This window comes from Symphalangus syndactylus, chromosome 12 (genome assembly GCF_028878055.3).
Source record: "Symphalangus syndactylus isolate Jambi chromosome 12, NHGRI_mSymSyn1-v2.1_pri, whole genome shotgun sequence".
Classification (NCBI taxonomy): Eukaryota; Metazoa; Chordata; class Mammalia; order Primates; family Hylobatidae; genus Symphalangus; species Symphalangus syndactylus.
Window position 1 is genome coordinate 78,918,388 of NC_072441.2, and position 19,827 is coordinate 78,938,214.

The following is a 19,827-nucleotide window of genomic DNA, read 5'->3' on the forward strand; positions in this document are numbered from 1 at the left end:
AGTATTTTCCCTTTTTCTGACATTATTGATGCCTGGTTAATGTTTTTTATAGGATCCGAAAATCTTTTTCCAGGAGTGAGCTTTGCTGGTATTAAACATTTGAATAAGAAATATATGGATAAGACCTGAAAAATAACTCATATGCCAAATATTATTGCAAAACACAATAATCTTTTATCTTAATAGGAGGCATAAATTAAAATCCATATGAATCTGGCCAGATGCAGTGGCTTACACCTGTAATCCCAGCACTTTGGGAAGCTGAAGCAGGTGGATCACTTGAGGTCAGGAGTTTGAGACTAGCCTGGCCAACATGGTGAAACCCTGTCTCTACTAAAAATAAAAAATTAGCCAGGCGTGGTGGCATGTACCTTATAGTCCTAGCTACGTAGAGGCTGAGGCAAGAGAATTGCTTGAACCCACGAGGTGGAGGTTGCAGTGGGCTGAGATCGCACCACTGCACTCTAGCCTGGGCAACAGAATGAGAGTCTGTCTCAAGAAATAAAAATAAAAATATAAAAAATAAAATCCATATGAATCTACTCAAGGAGGTGAAATTATTTGAGTCACACTAAACAGTTAATGATCCTGAACAATTCTCTTTATTTCAGGAAGAAATACAGAGAAACATGTGAAACTTGCTTTGTAAGCATGTCTTTTTTTTTTTTTTTTTTTTTTTTGAGACAGAGTCTTGCTCTGTTGCCCAGGCTAGAGTGCAGTGGCACAATCTTGGCTCACTGCAACCTCTACCTCCCTGGTTCAAGCAATTTTCCTGCCTCAGCCTCCCGAGTAGCTGAGATTATAGGTGCGCGCCACCACACCCGGCTAATTTTTAGTAAAGATGGGGTTTCACCATATTGGCCAGGCTGGTCTTGAATTCCTGACCTCATGATCCGCCTGCCTCGGCCTCCCAAAGTGCTAGGATGACAGGCGTGAGCTACCGCACCTAGCCAGCATGTCCTTTTTAAACTGCAAAGTCAGATATTTGTTTTTGTTTTGTTTTTTCTGTTTTGAGACAGGATCTTGCCCTGTGGCCCAGGCTGGAGCACAGTGGTGTGATCATAGCTCACTGCAGCTTCGAACTCCTGGGCTCAAGTGATCCTCTCACCTCAGCCTCCTGAGTAGCTGGGACTATAGGTTCATGCAGGGTTGTTTTCATTTTTTTGTAGAGATTGGGTCTCATTTTGTTGCCCTGGCTTGTCTTGAACTCCTGGCCTCAAGTAATCCTCCCATTTTGGCCTCCCAAACTGCTGGGAATACAGGCAGTGAAACACTATGCCCAGTTCCAGTCAGTTTGAATGTAAATTCCACAATTTATTGCCCAAATGATCATTTAACTTTGACTCCTATAAAGAGAATGATACCTGCCTTGCAGGATTAAACAATACAAAGTACAAAATGTTTTGAAAATAAATTATACAAACAAAATATGGAGGCAAAAGTGATGAAATATCTGACAGCAAGTTTATAGGCACAGTGGTTACAGCCAAAATCCCAAATTCAAGTGGGCAGCTTTGTCTCAATATCAATACTAGATATTTTATATTTTGGAAGAGTACTGTGTGCATTTGGGGATTGGGAGAATTAGGGAGAAGATCTTAATGAAATAGCTTAGGCTATATTTTCCTACTATTAAAACAGGTCTTTGGTCTTCCAGTTTATTTCCTTTTATACCAATAGTAAATAGTTATTTGGGGTTAATATGCCTGGATATAATAAAAAATAAAAGTTAATTTTTTTTAACAGCTTATGTTTAAAGAAAAAAACCTGACAAACAAGCCCTTCTGATACAGTTGTCCTATTCACAATCGCAATAACTACTGGGAGACTTATTGTTCATTTTGCACGATAAGGAAACTAAAAGGAAAGACCAGGTAGTAACTTAAATTAGACTTTTAATTTTTTTTTTTTAAGACAAGGTCTTGTTCTTTGCTCAGCCTGCTATGAATATTTTAATTATAATAAAATGTTTTAGGATTGAGTCACTTTTTAAGGAGAGCAATTTTCTTCATTCATAGCCAATAATCGACAAGTTGGACACTGACTGACTGTGACTGATTTTAAAAACCTTTTCAGGCTGGGCGCGGTGGCTCACATCTGTAATCCCAGCACTTTGGGAGGCCGAGGCGGGCGGATCACCTGAGGTCAGGAGCTCGACACCAGCCTGGCTAACGTGGTGAAACCCCGTTTCTACTAAAAATACAAAAAATTATCTGGGCGTGGTGGTGCATGCCTGTAATCCCAGCTACTTGGGAGGCTGACACAGGAGAATTGAACAGAGGTTGCAGTGAGCCAAGATCGTGCCACTGCACTCTAGCTTGGGTAACAAGAGCAAAACTCTGTCTCAAAAAAAACAAAAAAAAACTTTTTGATTAGTGAATTTTTTTTTTACCAGCTTTAGAGAAGCTTTTACTTCTAATCTCCTATTGCTAATAAAGATGAACTATACTTGATGGAGGATCATCAGCAGCTTGAAAAAGCATAGCATTAACATACTTTATAATTAAAAATACATATGAATTTCATACGTATAATTCCCATACGTATAGTGGATAATAGTAGATTGTTTGAAAAAAGATAACTGACAAGTACCAGGAGAATTTTAGCAGCACTGTTTATAATGAACTCTTGAATGTGCATTAACCCATAGAATGAATAGTGTGGCATATTCACATAATGAAATATTAATCAGGATGAACTGGATTAAATTATTATCCATACAACGTGGATAAATCTCACAAACATTATATTGATCAAAAGAATACACTAAAATATTAACCCGATAAAATGGAGTTTAAAAACAGGCAAAACTAAAATATATTGTTTAGGGATACACATACATGTCAAAACTACAGGGAGGTGGGCAGCATGTGATTAGGGGCAGGCAAAAGAGAAGCCTTCCAGGATGCTGATATTGTTCTATTGGTGATTACATGACTGTTGGCTTTCAAACTACTTGTTAAACTGTATATATGTGCTTTATACAATTTTCTGGATACACTGTATTTCACAATTTTAGAAAACTTAATAAAGCAAGTAACTGGATGTTCAGCTCTGATACTTCAGTTTTAAAACACTGGAGTTCATTAAAAGGAGATGGGATGCTTTCAGACATCTGTGGTTATTCCAGTTGCAAATCACTGAAATTATTACGAACATCCAGTTGATGTTCTTTTTTCCTAGAACCTGTCTCTTTACAGACTAACTCACTCTTATTCCAGCTAAGAGTTATTACCTCCCGGTGGGGCGCGGTGGCTCACGCCTGTAATCCCAGCACTTTGGGAGGCCGAGGTGGTTGGATCACCTGAGGTCAGGAATTCGACCCCAGCCTGGCCAACATGGTGAAACCCCGTCTCTGCAAACATACAAAAATTAGCCGGGGATGGTGGCAGGTGCATGTAATACCAGCTACTCGAGAGGCTGAGGAAGCAGAATCGCTTGAACCTGGGAGGTGGAGGTTGCAGTGAGCCAAGATCACGCCACTGCATTGCAGCCTGGGTGACAGAACAAGATTCCATCTCAAACAAACAAACAACAACAAAAAAAAGAGTTATCACCTCCTGTAAGTCTTTCCCAACATCTCTTCTGCTTCCCTCTCCTACTGCTCCTTCCCACCACCCATCTGATTTACGTGCTTTTCCTCTGTGTTTCCTTCCTACTCAGAACACACTTATACACATATCACATTGTTCTGAAATGCTCTGCTGACTTTCTGGCTTCTACTCCCAGCATCTCCAACCATCCCTATGCCACTAAACCATAAATTGACCTCAAAAACAGGGACAATTGTTTTTGTTCTCTCTTTCTATGACACACAAGGCATTCAATAAAATTTTTGGTGGTCAAACAAATAAGTGAAAATGTATTTCCATATTTCCAATGGATAATACTTCTTGCCAATTTTTACTACAGTGACATGAGAAATATGACGAAAAGCTTTTCTTTCACAGTAAGTAGTAAGTATTCAATAAATGCCATTACTAGGAGAAAGCTTTCCAAGAAAGAGAGGATGGTTGAAAAACATTATCCACAAATTAAATAGATGAGAAATGAAAAGATCACTAGGAGTCAAAAGCAGTAATAAGCTCACTCCCCTTACAGGTAACTTAATAAACGATTCTAATAAATGAAAAGTTTTATACATTAGCAAGTCAATTAAAACACTATTCTTGAGTTAATAATCTATATCAAAACTCTTACCAAAGGCAATAATAACAAATAAGCAGTTTCCTGATTTCAGCAGGAGATAAACCTATTTTATTTTGGTCAGGCTTGTGCTCAATGTTTACTTTCTCAGTTGAGGTCAATGTTATTGAACTGAGATAGTATCTAATTTTAACTGTGCTTGAAAGGTTACACTCTTCAAATTATATTTAAATTTCTTGATTATTTTCATAAGACAATGATGCTTAATATTTAATTTAATTAGTTTATATTTTTTGAGGCAGTCTTACTCTGTCACCCAGGCTACAGTGCAGTAGTGTGATCTTGGCTCATTGCAGCCTCTGCCTCTTGGGTTCAAGAGATTCTCCCATCAGCATAGCTAGGATTAGAGGTGCATGCCACCACGCCCAGCTAATTTTTTTTTTTTCCTTTAGTAGAGATGGGGTTTTGCCATGTTGGCCAGGCTGGTCTCGAACTCCTGGCCTCAAACCTCCCAAAGTGCAGGGATTATAGATGTGAGCCACTGCGTCTGGCCAGATGCTTAATGTTTTAAAACCAGTCTGTGGTAGTTACCCCTCAGAAGAATTTTTGTTTTTCTTTTAAGACGGGGTCTCACTCTGTCACCCAGGTTGGAGTACAGTGGCACAATCATAGCTCACTCCAGCCTTGAACTCCTGGGCTCAAGCAATCCTCTCGCCTCAGTCTCCCAAGTAGCTGAAACTACAGGTTCGTGACACCGTGCTAGGCTAATTTTTATATTTTTTGTGGAGATGAGGTCTCACTATGTTGCCCAGGTTGGTCTAGAATTCCTGGCCTCAGGCAATCCTTCTGTCTCCCAAAGTGCTGGGATTACAGACAGGAGCCACCGTGCCTGCTTGAAAGAGACATAGTTTCTAAAAAAATGATAATACTGGGTTCTAAACAGAGGATCTTAGGGAACTCTCCAGTAAAAGTTTGGGAGTTTGGGACACAAAATTTAACATTTAGGATTTTTTCTTTTTTTGACTTGTCATAAATCTCAAACCATGTAAATAAAAACAAGCAATTATATACATATTAAAACATATGCTCACAAAGAACATAAAAATGTCATTAAGTCCTTAATTTGGACACAAAAATTAAATGGGCTTTGCTGTTTTCATTAGGCTGATTCTCTTTTCCCTAAAGGAAAGAGTCTAAAAGTCTCTGCCTGGTAACAAAATCTATAATCTGGTCCAAATCGAATTTACTGATTTTGAATCCCATTGTTCTCCACCTACTTCAGTCATACTGGCCTACTCACAGTTATCTCCCAAACTCATCAAGCTCATGATACCTTTGCTCACTCAGGTTCCCTCATCCAGAACGTGTTTCCTTTTCTCCATTCATGTTAATCCTCCCATTTTTAAAGGTATGGCTTGTTTTACTGCCTTTTTCTATTCTTCCCTGGATTACTCTATCTCATGACGGTTTCTCCTCTCTCTAACTCCCTTGGCTCATTCTAACATGCAAAAACTTGCTTTTTATTGTTGTTTACTTTAAAAAAAATATTTTGCATTGTGAAATATAACGTACATACAGAAGAATAAACAAAACAAAAGTAAAAAGCTTAATTATTCCAAAGTGAAGATCTATGGCCCAGGTGCAGTGGCTCATGCTTGTAATCCCAGCACTTTGAGAGGCCAAGGCGGGTGGATCACTTGAGATCAGGAGTTCAAGACTAGCCTGGATAACATGGTGAAAACCCTTCCCTACTAAGAACACAAAAATTAGCCAGGAGGGACAGAGCAAGACTCCGTATCAAAAATAAATAAATAAATAAAAAAGGCCGGGAGCAGTAGCTGACACCTGTAATCCCAGCACTTTGGGAGGCCACACCTATAATTCCAGCACTTTGGGAGGCCAAGGTGGGCAGGTCACCTGAGAGGTCAAGAGTTCAAGACCAGCCTGACCAATATGGTGAAACCCCATTTCTACTAAAAATACAAAAATTAGCCAGGCATGGTGACGGGCGCCTGTAATCCCAGCTACTCAGGAGATTGAGACAGGAGAATTGCTTGAACCTGGGAGGCGGAGGTTGCAGTGAGCCAAGATGGTGCCACTATACTCCAAGCTGGGTGACAGAGCGAGACTGTCTTAAAAACAAAAACAAAACTATGAAACTTCCTCTAGGTCCAGAAACAGAAAATTGTTACTATCTAGAAATCCTCTTCATTTTCCTTCCTAATTACTAACACCCTTTTCCTTCCCCTATCCCTTACAAAAAGATAATCACTATTCTAAAAACTATAGTAATTCCTGGCTTGATTTTGTTTATAATTGTATCACCTAAATATGCAACCTCAAATACAATAGTTTTTTGAGTTTCATATAAATGGAATCATACAGTATATTTTTGTGTTTGGCTTTTTTTATTGAACGTAATGTGAGAAATATACATGTTGTATAACAATGTTCATTTTCATTCTGTATAGAAAACATATTTATACTCATTTAAACAAATGGATGATTCTTTTTTTTTTTTTGATGATTCATGTTTATCCATTCTGCTGTTGATGGACCTTTGGGTTACTTAACTTTTAAAAAGTATGTATCTTTTTGTCTCTCCAGCTAGAATGCAAGTTTCTTGAAGGCAGGGACCATATACTATACTATTTTATATTTACCTTAGTATTAATATTTAGCATAATCCTAAGCACATAATGGGTGTCCTCAATCACATTAAATATTGATTAAATGAATCTATTGATAGTTTGAGAAATAAGAAAAAAATAAGTACAGTTGGGAATCAATTTAATATTTTTAGAGATAGTTATGTAACTGGCCTTTTGTAATTACTACTATTAAAATAAATCACAAGGTTTGACCTCTTCTATTGATTTACACCTAAGGATTTATTGTCTTTTATTCTTCCTGAGCCAAATGAAAGTTAATATTTGTTAACTATCCTCAAAAATAAAATTAGAGCAATTCAAAAGGTGGTTAATTGTTATGTGCTCTTATTTATTTATTTTTTGAGGCCTTGCTCTGTTGTTCAGGCTGGAGTGCAGTGGCACAATCTCGGTTCACTGAAGCCTCGACCTCCCAGGCTCAAGCAATCCTCTTGACTCAGCCTCCTGAATAGCTAGAACTACAGGCATGTGCCACCATGCCCAGCTAATTTTTTTGTTTTAAATTTTTTGTAGAGATGGGGTCTCACCATGTTGCCCAGGCTGGTCTTGAACTCCTGGGCCCAAGCAATCTTCTCACCTTGGCCTCCCAAGTGTTAGAATTACAGGAATTAGCCATTGCATCCAGCCATCTGCTTATTGTGTACAGTATCTCACCGATATGTTAAGTACTCACCATGGCCATAGCTCTTAATGAGCTGCTTTATTTTTTATTCTATTTCCTAAAATTTATATTAACCATTATAAACACATGAAGACAGACCCAAAAGCAAAAATTCCAGTGCATAAGGTCAGCGGGAAATTAATCATTCCTATTCAAAGCTAAAACAAACCAAATGGCTTTTAGTTCTATATCCTCTTTTTATACAATGACTGTTTCCTAGGTAATGTGTAAACGTCTCAAAGAGTATTTATACTACCTAATCTTCAGTCCTATTCTGACATTCTCTTGGAGAGCTGGTTTTGCCTTTTCGTTTATTTGCCTTTTATAAAACTGAAGCCTCATCAACTTCTCAGCAAACAGGAAAATATATTTCCGGGCAAGAATTTCTGATATACCTACATCTTGGCCAGGTACACATAAGCATGTCTCTAGTATTAGTTTTAACAATACACAGACTATAACTGGTCTGTAAATTTTGTTCAAGTTGGTAATTTAACAAGAAAAAAAGTAAAAAGGAAAATAGTAAATAAATGAAAGGCAAAATCTAAACAATGGTATTCCCAAGTCGAAGAATTGATGTAGAAAAGAAGAGGTGTTACTACTTGTATGCAGCCCATTCACTTCTAGCTAAGGATAATTATCAAAGCCAGATTTAGTACTTTTAAAATCTAAAATAACATTCTAATTTTGTATGTTTTCAAAACTGAGGCCAGTAAAAAATATGTCTTTCTTTTTTTGCAGGCGGTGGGCGGGCGGGGGGGGAGGGGGGAGGGAGGTGGGGGGTGGTGTGAGGGCGGTTATTTACTAAGGCTTTCCTGGAAAGAAAGCAGATTGCTTAAAATGTTACCTTAGTAACTTCTTCATGAGGGAATAGTGTGAAGAGAAAACACAGTAAAAAGTTACAAATGAAGGATGATGATGTATACTAGTAGTAGAGAAGCCAGGAAAATTTCTGGTTATATCACAAGACTCAGTACCTTAAGACTAACTGTACTATAAAATAAATGTTCCATTAAATAAGGAGACATTTAGGGAAAAAAGGGAAAAGCTAAAATTATTTTTAAAAATTTTCAAAAATTAAAATAATCCTCAATTGTTTGTGTGTGTGTGTGTGTGTATATATATACATATATATATATATATATTTTTTTTTTTTTTTTTTTTGAGACAGGGTCTCACTCTGTCATCCAGGCTGGAGTGCAGTGGTGCAATCTTGGCTTATTGCAACCTCCGCCTCCCAGGTTCAAGCGATTCTCCTGCCTCAGCCTCCCGAGTACCTGGGATTACAGGCACCCGCCATCACACATGGCTAATTTTTGTATTTTTAGTAGAGACAGGGTTTCACCATGTTGGCCAGGCTAGTCTTGAACTCCTGGCCTCAAGTGATTCACTCACCTCGGCTCCCCAAAGTGCTGGGATTACAGGCGTGAGCCCCCGCACCCGATCAAATTGTTGATATTTGACTTATAAAGATGCAGAGAGGAAAATAAAAAATTATTTCTGCTATAAGAAACCTACCAATTGTTTATTTCTGTAATCACACATGTTCCTTGTCTTTTCATGTAAAAGACTATTTCTCCTCAAAGCTGAAGAAGACTTCGATGTGTGGGCCCTCATTCTTACTTTAATAAGGGGTATTATTTTGCCTTTAATCTGACTTGGGAAACTACAAGTACAAAACTTTGTACTATATCCTTCTCTCCTGTATCTTCTAAAATTTTGGAGTAATTTTGTAATTAAATACACTTCACATAATTCTACCTCTGGATTTTTACCTTCCAAGTATCGGTCACTGTTCCAACTCCTCCATCTTCCAGATGGTTGGAGCACAATTCTAAGACCAATTTACTATTAAATATATTCCATTAGATTACTTCCTAAAACGTTCCAATATTTAATAGTCTTTGAGATAGCCTAGCAAACCTAACTGCATTACCTCTTTATCTTTTAGTCCCAGAAGCAATACTTCTTCCATAAGAGTAAGGCGGATATCCTTAGAGTCTCCAGAATCTTCATTGTCTGGACTTTTCTCCCAATTACTGTCTTCCTCACTTTCTATCTTCTTTTCAGAGTTCTTGCTTACTTCAGTGCGACGGGCCCGGTGAGTTAAAGTTGTCATTCTAACCTGTTTCTGGAGGGAGTGGTGAAAAAAAAAATCCATATGTATGCTTATGTAAATAAATCATATATTCGTACATGCATACTAAACATCATACAAATAGGAAATATTTACAAATTTAAATATAGAAAGAAAGGAAGGAGTAATGACCAGAAAAAAATGGTTGGGTAATACAGTATCTTTTCCAAAGTACAATAGCTTGGACTTCACAGATGGCACTGACAAAAGATCAAATGAGTAATTCTAAAGTCCAGTAGAAATGATCATCTTTCAAGCCTGGTGACTTCTTTTTTTCTTCTTCTTATTTTTTCTCGAGAGGGAGTCTTGCTCTGTTGCCCAGGCTGGAGTGCAGTGGTGCAATGTTGGCTCACTGCAACCTCCGCTTCCCAGGTTCAAGTGATTCTTGTGCCTCAGCCTCTTGAGTAGTTGGGATTACAGGTGTGTACCACCATGTCTGGCTAATTTTTGTATTTTTAGTAGAGACGGGGTTTCACCATGTTGGCCAGGCTGGTCTTGAACTCCTGACCTCAAGTGATCTGCCTGCCTGGGCCTCCCAAAGTGCTAGGATTACAGGCATGAGCACTCAGGCCCGGCCAAGCCTGCTGATTTTTTCTGCATAATCTATAAAGAAGGAGTGAATGTCCACCATTGTCACTCCTCTTTCACAAAATGGATCCCAAGTTAAGTAAGATGGAACAACAAAAAATTGTGAGCATCCAGCCCCAAAATGCATATAATAATTTGTATCTAATTTCTATAAACATTCAATGGTACTACATTATAAAACATACACAAAAAATAGAAAGTAAAAAAGAATACAAAAACCTAAATAGAAATACATGTTCTGGATTTCCTTCCCATACCCTAATGACTCATTTCACGTACTCACTTTGGAGATCACAAGTCTAGACAATAACATTCAGAAAATCATGTGTAGTAATTCCACAGTCACTAAACTTAGCAGCTCTAGTCCTAGCTAGCCATATCTTGCAAATATGCAAGGAGCTGCAAACAAAAATTACTGGCAAGAGAGTGTTGAAAGATTAACAAATTTTCTCAATTTTTTTTAAAAAAATTGAAGAACATATCTTTTATTCTATGTACTACGGTCAAAAGAAACCGCACTAAATCATTTGTGATAAAGTTTATAGTTAGCATACTTTATTTCAAATAAATCTAGGTATCACTTTTTAAGATAATATACAACATTTTAAATCAGCAATTATATAAAGGAGTATCTTTTTCAAGATCAAAATAATGGTATTTAAGAGTTGCTATGACTGGACTCGTTTCTACTCCTTTAGCAATATTTCCCATTACTCCTAATAATTAGTGTTGCCAGACTTTTTCTCAAAAATGTCTCATGCTTTCTTTCTGCTTCTGCTCCTCTGTACTTGCTGGGGTCCTCACTCTTTTCTCTTCCTCTCTGCATTCTACCCATTCTTTAAAGGCCTTGTGAAGGCCTTTAAGTGACTTCCTCTTTTCTATTACCTATATGTCTCATGGCCATTCCCTCAGCTGTACTTTCACAGAGCTTTATTTATACTCACTTCCTTTAAAGTATTTATTATAGTCTTTCTCTTGGTATAGCTGTCTCTGAACTGTAAACTTCTTAAGAACAGGGATATTGTCTTCTTGGGTTTATATATTCTCCATAGTAACTAGCAGTGTCTTTAACATTGTAATTGCTCGATAAATTTATACTGATTAAAATGAATACTCAGAAGTGCATGTGAACATTTAAAATAGAAATACAAATGAAGTGAGCTACAAAAGGTTTTTTGTACAAGGGTATATTTCAAATATAATTTGGTACGGGAGGTGGGAAGAAAAGTGAAGGAGGAAGAGAACCATGAAATAAATGCTTAAGGGCACTAAACCTATCTGACACTGTGAATAGGAACTATTTCCTAAACCAATCCAAGAAACTTTAAACCTTCGAGGGGCGGGGGGGACGGGGGGGGCGGTTTCTTTGAGAAATTAGTTTCTTCTGGACATTTACTAGTTAAAAATCCTACTTGAAAGAAAACAAATGGCCCAAATGAATAAAAACTTTTTCCTCCCATAAAATAATAATTTTAAAAAATAGAGTTTTTTTTTGGTGGGGGGAAGGGACGTTAGGAAATGTAATTTTCTCGTTGCTTACCTGATGTTACTTCTGGGTTATGGCTGGACGCAGGCTGTAGCTTGTGCTGTATTTTAGAAGGATACCTGTTCCCCCCACCCCACCCCCGTCCTAGTAGGTGAAAAACTTGGCCACGCAGAGAGCACAAACTTCCTGATCCTTCGATGCAGAGAAGGAATAACACATCAGCTTCCTCAGGATCACTAGGCAACCTACCTTGGTGTTTCTTCATTGGGCCAATCAGAAATCACCAAGGTTGAGTCCCGCCAATCGGAGCTCACAGGGGGAGGCTCTCCCCCAGCTATTCTGTTGCGATCCAGACAAACACCACCAAACGGAGGCAGGTTTGCTTTCAACCTGACAGCTGGTCAATCCAATGAAGGAACCTTGGTGGAAGAAAGGAAAGAGGGCTGCGCTCCCCACCCCCATTAAACCAGCCAATCAAAGCGCTGAGTGAGCTAACATGGGCTGCCAATCTCGAAAGGTTTCTGTTGGTCAATTAAAGTGTAGCAGGTGTGTTGCTGTAGTAGCGTATACTGGGACAATTAAGTGAGATGTGTTGGGATCCAAGCAATACAGCTAAGAATAAATAAATATTTTTACATTGGTTGTTTCTGACAGTCAGTTTATCCTTGACTTGACTGTTCCAGAAAAACAAGATCTGGCTCAGTTTGTGTGCGTTTATATGGTTTACCTTAAACAGGATGAATAAATTTCTGCCATCGCATACCTTCAGCATTCCCTATAGCGCTTATTACTGACAAACCCACGGATGTGTAAGTTTTTGGAATATGGCTGCTGAAACTACAAGAGGCAAACAGACCAAGTTTTAAGTCTTCCTTTTTTCTAAAGCAAATAAAGCAGGCAAGGCTGGAACTAGCTCCCAGGTTTCTCATTAAAAGCACAGCATTTTTCATACTACCACTCAAAAATTCTAGAAAGTGTGCTCAACTCTTCTTGCAAAGTAATAGCTACCGAAATCATCTAAAAATTGGTATTCCCTATCCTCCCATTCTCCTACCAGCCTTTCAAATGAATGGAGCCATATTTCCTGCTACTTAAATAAAAACTAGAAGCGATGAAAGGGCCTACATACTGAACAATATTTTATTTATGCTGCAAAAAATGCCATACTTTAAAAATCAGTCTTTTTGTCCTGTAATAAAGTATAGTAAAGGTAAAGCACCAATTTTTAAATTGTACATTATATATTAAAATGTTAATACATTATATCAAAATATTGAAGAACATTGTTTTAATAACAGCACAATGACAAAAGAGCCAGTTAAATGGTATAATTTTAACATAAGTAAAAAGTGAATCCATTCCAAATTTTAATACCAAAGTAAACATTACTGTTTAGAAAAATGGCATTAGAGGGCCTTAACAGTTAGTATATAGTTAAAGGAAATATTAAGTAGGTAATGAACAAAATCAATTTTGAAATTTTACTTATTACAGAATCAATTATGACATTTGTACTTTTGCTTTTATTCAAAAGTTCTATTGGATTTATCTCAAGATTAAGGACTACAATATGACAGTCAGCCAAGAACTTAATTTTAGTGTACAAACTGCTTTAAACTAAATATACATCTTCAGGGTTAGGGAAATATAATATAGGGTCCTTCAGTTTAAATGTTGAGAAGAACTCTGCAAGCCTGCAGAACAAAAATAATTTTTATATATGTTCCTTTGGTTCACTAAACTTTCTCCTTTTTGGCACTGACTCTTGACTAGAAGAATCAAAGTGATGGAGGACCTGTCAAAAGAAAACAACTACTAAGAATAGATACTTTCCTGTTTAAATGTCTTTAATTGTAGATTTTTTCATGTATCTGAGATTTCTCTTCTTTTTTAAAAAATTTATGCCTAGTATACCTAGCATAACTATATCTGGTTTCTTTTTTTTTTTTTTTTTTTTTTTTTGAGACGGAGTCTCGCTCTGTCACCCAGGCTGGAGTGCAGCAGCGCGATCTCGGCTCACTGCAAGCTCCGCCTCCCGGGTTCACGCCATTCTCCTGCCTCAGCCTCTCCGAGTAGCTGGGACTACAGGCGCCCGCCACCACGCCCGGCTAATTTTTTTGTATTTTTAGTAGAGACGCGGTTTCACCGTGGTCTCGATCTCCTGACCTCGTGATCTGCCCTCCTCGGCCTCCCAAAGTGCTGGGATTACAAGCGTGAGCCACCGCGCCCGGCCTATATATCTGGGTTTCTTAAAAGTAGAGTAAAATTTATTATTAACATCTTCCAATGGCTGCTGAAAGTATGTACTTGCAAAATGTATAATCTTCAGTAGGGTTGCTGTAGAAGTGAGAAGATAGATTTAACATTATGTCCTCAAAATAGCCAAATATTTCAGAGCAATAAGAAAGGAAAAAAGATTTAAAAATGAACTACAAATAGAAAAACATTCTACTTTGGAATCATGTAAGATTTAAATCATATGTTGCTTTTGTACTCTTGAGTCGTTAACATTTGAGTTTTAAAAATAGTCTTAGGTTTTCAGTTGTCTAATTCTAACCTACTAATAATACTAAAATATCTAGTTGGAAAAATATGAATAATTATCTCAGAAATGGCAAATACATTATCTGATTTGGTAAAATAAGGTTCTAAATATGAAACAACTATAGGGTTTAAGTCAGGAAAAGATTTTTTTCTCCAGAGGTACTAGGAGGAGACCCTATATTTTTAGGGAACCCATGTATTTAGTAAATTATCCTCCTTCTACTTCAGTTTTGGTCTCTAGAAAGCTCAGATCAAATTTGTGGCCCAATTTCAGTTCTATATAAACAAAATGGCCTTAGCATTCTTGTACTGTCACTTTCTCCGTCTATATTCTCTTATATTTTTCCTGGCACTGATTTTTTTTTTTTTTTTTTTAAGATGGAGTCTTGGTCTGTCGCCAGGCTGTACTACAGTGGCGCGATCTCGGCTCACTGCAACCTCCACCTCCCGGGTTCAAGCGATTCTCCTGCCTCACCCTCCCGAGTAGCTGGGACCACAGGCATGCACCACCACGCCCAGCTATTTTTTTTTTTTTTTTTTTGTATTTTTGGTAGAGACAGGGTTTCACCATATTGGCCAGGATGGTCTCGATCTCTTGACCTCGTGATCCACCTGCCTCAGCCTCCCAAAGTGCTGGGATTACAGGCATGAGCCACTGCGCCCAGCAGTGACAGATTATTATAAATTCCTCCAATTACTTTAAATCACTCATGGAATGAGACAGGAGATGTTTACATGGAAAAAACTAATAAACCAACATAGGGCATCTTATTTCAAAATCACCTCGATTTTTAGAACAAAATATATTTAAACAAAATTTGGGCTGGGCGCGGTGGTTCACGCTTGTAATCCCAGCACTTTGGGAGGCCGAGGAGGGCAGATCACGAGGTCAGGAGATCGAGACCACAGTGAAACCCCGTCTCTACTAAAAATACAAAAAATTAGCTGGGCGTGGTGGCGGGCGCCTGTAGTCCCAGCTACTCGGAGAGGCTGAGGCAGGAGAATGGCGTGAACCCGGGAGGCAAAGCTTGCAGTGAGCCGAGATTGCGCCACTGCACTCCAGCCTGGGCGACAGAGCAAGACTCCGTCTCAAAAAAAAAAAAAAAAAAAAAATTTGAATATCAGAACTCTCAGGTACATCGAAAGACATCAAATTCATCATTTTAAATTTAATCTGTAGTAATGATATTCTGATCCTTGCCATTGTATTCAAACTATACATTACCATAAGACTTACTATTCTCCCAGATTCTTGTTGACTTCTCTTCCGATTTTCTTTGGAAGATTTTACTGGTTGATTTCCATTTGCCTCCACAAAGACAGAATAATTACTAATTGGTTATTTCTCAAAGAACAGCCACCACTTGATTTTTCAATCTTATGCAATGATATGCAATATTTATTTATTTATTTACTTTTTAGGGACAGGGTCTCCCTCTGTCACCCAGGCTGGAATGCAGTGGCACCATCATGGCTCACTGCAGCCTGAAACTTCTGGCCTCAAGCGATCCTCCTGCCTCAGCCTGCCAAAGTGCTGGGATTACAGGAATGAGCTACAGTGCCCCACTGGATATACAATTTTTTTAAAAAACAGCTTTATTGAGATATAATTTAGATACTATATGATTCACCCATTTATAAGTGTACAATTCAATGATTTTCAGTATGTTCACAGAGTTGTACAACCATCACTACAATCAATTTTAGATCACTTTCATCACCCCAAAAACAAATCCCATATACCTTAGCTATCACTCTCTTATTCTGCCATCCTCCCACCAGCCTTAAGACTGTCTCAGTAACTTTCCCAGTTCTGACTTTCAAATGAATGGAATAATACAATTGTGGACTTTTGTGAGTAACTTCCTTTAATTAGCATGTTTTCAAGATTCACCTAAGTTGTAGCATGTATTGGCACTTCATTATTTTTATGGCTGATATTCAAATGTATGAATATACCACATTTTTTTATCCATTCATCTGTTGATGTATATTTAGGTTTTTCCCATCTTTTGGCTATTGTGAATATTGCTGTATATATAGTTATTAAAATGAATATTGGAAAATGACTAATGATTAGGTGTCATATAACTATTCTCTAAAAGGACATACTTCTTTTCTGATGCTTGAAATGAGCTTTCCAATGATAATTCCTTAGTATATATAATAATGAATATTTTCATTTCTTGCCCTTTTCTAACCACAATTCAGTAATAATTCTCAAAATCAGGAGTACACTGGCTCAGAGTTCATATCCAAAAACATGTGCAATTTCAGAAATAAATTTATGTCCCCAAAGCTTCTTAATGTTACATTACAAGGAGATCTTGCTTAATAATTTTTAAAATGCTGGTCTCTATCCCTATAACCTAGTAAAGGTTATCCATCCTACATATAAACTGGCTAGGATGAACATTTTGCTTCTAGAAGTAGTAAATCTTGACATTCCTTTATCTCTTGCTTTCATGAGATACTCATCTGAATGCTGCCTTCTGCCAGTTCTAACTTCCCATTGAGAATAGGGGTGGGGGAAGACACTTAAAAATGGCACTATAATAAGTAGTGTTCTGATAAATGTTTAATAACCAGCTCTAGGAGAGAAACAAACCTTGAGGCATTTGCTGATTTCTGTGCTGTGAATACTACCAACATGTCCAATTTAAGCTACCAACATGATATTTCTGAGTGAGGAGTTGGGAAGAAATGTTCTAGCACACCACTAACAGAGTGAGCTATTTATTTCCTAAACTTTGGATATTTTATGTATTTTACAGAATGCTTTTTCTTCACCCCAATGAACCTTTGAGAGTAACTTAAAGGTCTAAAATCAAATATGAATTTTGATGTAGTATAATTCATACCAAAAGCTAAAATAAACAGTGATTTTTTTCCCTTAGGAATATGAGATTCGTTTTATACAAGATATATACAAAAGATTAATTTGTAATGTCTTATTAACAAGATACTCAATTTATAAGATTGAGCATGGTGCTCACTTCAGCAGCACATATACTAAAATTAGAACGATATAGAGAAGATTAGCATGTCCCTTGCACAAGGATGACATGCAAATTCATGAAGCATTCCATATTTTTCAGAGTGAAAAGAGAACCTACAGAATGGGAGAAAATTTCTGCAATCTATCCATCTGACAAAGGTCTAATATCCAGAATCTATAAGGAACTTACACAAATTTACAAGAAAAAAACAAACAACCCCATTAAAAAGTGGGTAAAGGACATGAACAGACACTTCTCAAAAGAAGACATTTATGTGGCCAACAAACGTATGAAAAACACTCAACATCACTGATCATTAGAGAAATGCAAATCAAAACCACAATGAGATACCATCTCATGCCAGTCAGAATGGTGATTATTAAAAGTTAAGAAACAACAGATGCTGGTGAGGCGATGGAGAAATAGGAACACTTTTACACTGTTGGTTGGAATGTAAATTAGTTCAACCATTGTGGAAGACAGTGTGGTGATTCTTCAAAGACCTAGAACCAGAAATACCATTTCACCCAGTAATCCCATTACTAGGTATATACCCAGAGGAATATAAATCATTCTATTACAAAGATACATGCACCCGTATGTTCACTGCACCACTATTCACAATAGCAAAGACAGAATCAACCCACAAGCCCATCAGTGATAGACTGGATAAAGAAAATATGCAGCCATAAAAAGAAATGAAATCATGTCCTTTGCAGGGACATGGATGGAGCTGGAAGCCATTATCCTCAGCAAACTAACACAGGAACAGAAAACCAAACACCACATGTTCTCGCTTATAAGTGGTAGCTAAACAGTGAGAACACATGGACACAAAGAGGGGAACAATACGCACTGGGGCCTGTCAGGGAGTTGGAAGGAGGGAGAGCATTAGGATAAATAGCTAATGCATGTGGGGCTTAATACCTAGGTAATAGATTGATAGGTGCCGCAAATCACTATGGCACATGTTTACCTATGTAACAAACCTGCACGTCCTGCACATGTATCTTGGAACTTAAATTAAATGAAATTTAAAAAGAAAAAAAAGATCAAGCATGGGAACATTCTGGCATTCTAGGAAATTTCTCTAGGAGTCTGGATGATAGTATCAGTTCTTCCCAAAACCTTTCCTGGATCCCTCTCTTTAATATACCTTCAGTAAAATTAACCATTCCTTTCTTTGTGCCTGTGTAGCCTATTCAGACTTCTATAATGGCTCTATATGATTGCTTGTTTATTTCCAGTTACTAAACTTTAGCTAAGACCAAGAACTATGTGTTATTCAGGTTATATCCTAAGCACCTAGTAAAGTACCTGACACATAATAGGTACTTAGTAAATATTGGTCTAATAAATGAAATATTAAACTCATATATGGGGGAGATTTACAAGGTTACAATGGAAAACAAACCTAAAGAGATATTTACCATTTTATTCTGAAAGACTTTTCCACTTCTTGTTTTGCTTTCAGACATATCAAGTTCAGATGTTTTATTGACTAACTGCTCAACCTAAAAAAGAAAATAATTACAAAAAATATAACTTAGTATAATAAAACCTTTTCATAACACAATAAATGGGGTCCAAAAATTTAACCACATAAAATTTAGGGTCTTGTCAAGTTAAAACCAATAATTCTGAATTGGTTCATACTGTACAAAAAGCACAAAAGTAAAGATAGTGAAACTGATACTTTACATAATTGGCCAACCACTGAACTGAGAAAGTACCAAATGATCACCAGGCACCACCCTTCCAGAAGACAAGAAATTTAGTCTATTTATTTGAGAAATGGGCTGGGCAGGGGAAGACAATCAATCATCAATCACATTATTTCCAAGTTCATATTACCTAAATCTCTTATTTCAGGATTTTACTATATTTGAAAAGCAAAATAAAACATGTATTCTTCAAGGCAACACAAATGTATTATATATTCCACTTATAAATACAAAGCAGGGCGGCATAAATAACTGCATAAGATTCTATCTAGCTCTGAAATTCTCAGATTCTACCAATAGTATTTAGGTTTATTACTAAAGAAATCCACCAGTAATATACTCAAAATTCATCAACATATAATTTCCAGATTTAGTTAATAACAAGCATTCTAAATATTGAATTTTATTCTAAAAGACCTGGAATAAGAAAATCTGAAAAATAAAAAAATAGCATATAAGCAACTGTCCTGTGAACAAAACAAAAGTGAGATGGGACTATCAAGTTTATACCCGAGAATGAGAAATGGAAAGATCTGGACTTTCTTTAGACCTCATAATTTCATCCTCCTCACAAACTAAACTTGGTTCTGTAAAAAAAAGAAAAAAAAAGTTACACAGGTATAAAATTGAGTTGGAAGTGAGTTAATGTACATTTTCATTAACTTCTTACCGCCAAGTTCAGAAGATGCAGGGTTTTTTTCCTGTTCTTCCATTTTAGTTTCAATGTCCAAATCATCCTACATAATTATGTGAAGAAAAAAATTGACACATTTCAAGAAGGAATTAAAACAACTGAGCAGAAAGCATTTATGGACAAATTTGTTTCATGTGAAGGCTAAATACAATATAAAACTACTGGCCGGGCATGGTGGC

At 37.1% G+C, this 19,827-nt stretch overlaps 1 protein-coding gene and 1 non-coding gene across 9 annotated transcripts in view; one reads left to right on the top strand and one right to left on the bottom strand.

Moving 5' to 3' along the window:
- LOC134734253 (HORMA domain-containing protein 1) overlaps positions 1–19,827 on the bottom strand; it is an 84,369-nt gene that overhangs the window by 47,631 nt on the left and 16,911 nt on the right. For 5 of the 8 annotated variants that reach the window (XM_063626081.1, XM_063626079.1, XM_063626080.1 and 2 more), the window contains 5 exons: positions 19,625–19,691; positions 19,465–19,541; positions 18,661–18,744; positions 15,469–15,540; positions 9,413–9,607 (listed from right to left, as the gene is read on the bottom strand). In XM_063626081.1, the coding sequence (XP_063482151.1) occupies positions 9,413–9,607; positions 15,469–15,540; positions 18,661–18,744; positions 19,465–19,541; positions 19,625–19,691 (495 nt within the window). Of the gene's footprint in view, positions 1–9,412; positions 9,608–13,187; positions 13,483–15,468; positions 15,541–18,660; positions 18,745–19,464; positions 19,542–19,624; positions 19,692–19,827 lie in introns of those variants that run through there. The other 3 variants (XM_063626086.1, XM_063626085.1, XM_063626082.1) reach the window with 2 other exon arrangements.
- Positions 17,220–17,326, top strand: LOC134734954 (U6 spliceosomal RNA). Its single transcript, XR_010117822.1, has one exon. It is a non-coding gene; the product is annotated as a U6 spliceosomal RNA (small nuclear RNA).